Source organism: Sinocyclocheilus anshuiensis, unplaced genomic scaffold (assembly GCF_001515605.1).
Source record: "Sinocyclocheilus anshuiensis isolate Anshui unplaced genomic scaffold, SAMN03320099.WGS_v1.1 scaffold1680, whole genome shotgun sequence".
NCBI lineage: Eukaryota > Metazoa > Chordata > Actinopteri > Cypriniformes > Cyprinidae > Sinocyclocheilus > Sinocyclocheilus anshuiensis.
In genome coordinates, this window is record NW_015558569.1 from 409,740 (window position 1) to 410,326 (window position 587).

General features: G+C 45.3%; 1 protein-coding gene across 1 annotated transcript in view; it reads right to left on the reverse strand.

Moving 5' to 3' along the window:
- The window catches only part of creb3l4 (cAMP responsive element binding protein 3-like 4), a gene marked incomplete at its 5' end in the record, with an annotated part of 5,923 nt that extends 5,488 nt beyond the window's left edge, over positions 1-435 (reverse strand). Inside the window, 2 exons of the mRNA XM_016475128.1 lie at positions 8-65; positions 253-435. Of these exons, the coding sequence (XP_016330614.1) occupies positions 8-65; positions 253-435 (241 nt within the window). The remainder of the gene's footprint in view (positions 1-7; positions 66-252) is intronic.
- Between the last annotated feature and the right edge of the window lie 152 nt (positions 436-587).

The following is a 587-nucleotide window of genomic DNA, read 5'->3' on the forward strand; positions in this document are numbered from 1 at the left end:
GACAGACGACACCAGCTCGTTGACCACCCACGAGTCGGCCAGCAGCATCTGAGAGCTCCACTCGTCTGAACAGAGACACATGAGAACATCAATGACTGACAAACCTTTAGAGACAAGCCTGCTGTGAGCTCTGAAGATGTTAATCGATGGAATACACTCCCATCTGTTCATATCAATTCAACTTATTTTGACATCATCATATTTAATAGCAGAATTAGTGGGGGAAACTACATTTCCCATGATGCTGCTCACCCAGCTCGATGCCAGCAGCTAAAGCCTCACCATTCACCTGAACGCAGAACAAACGTACCATAAAACCATCAGGGTTCTGAATGTTCTGCATGTGGTGAGCAGAAACGTCCTCCACTTTGACAGACGACACCAGCTCGTTGACCACACACGAGTCGGCCAGCAGCATCTGAGAGCTCCACTCGTCTGAACAGAGACACATGAGAACATCAATGACTGACAAACCTTTAGAGACAAGCCTGCTGTGAGCTCTGAAGATGTTAATCGATGGAATACACTCCCATCTGTTCATATCAATTCAACTTATTTTGACATCATCATATTTAATAGCAGCATTA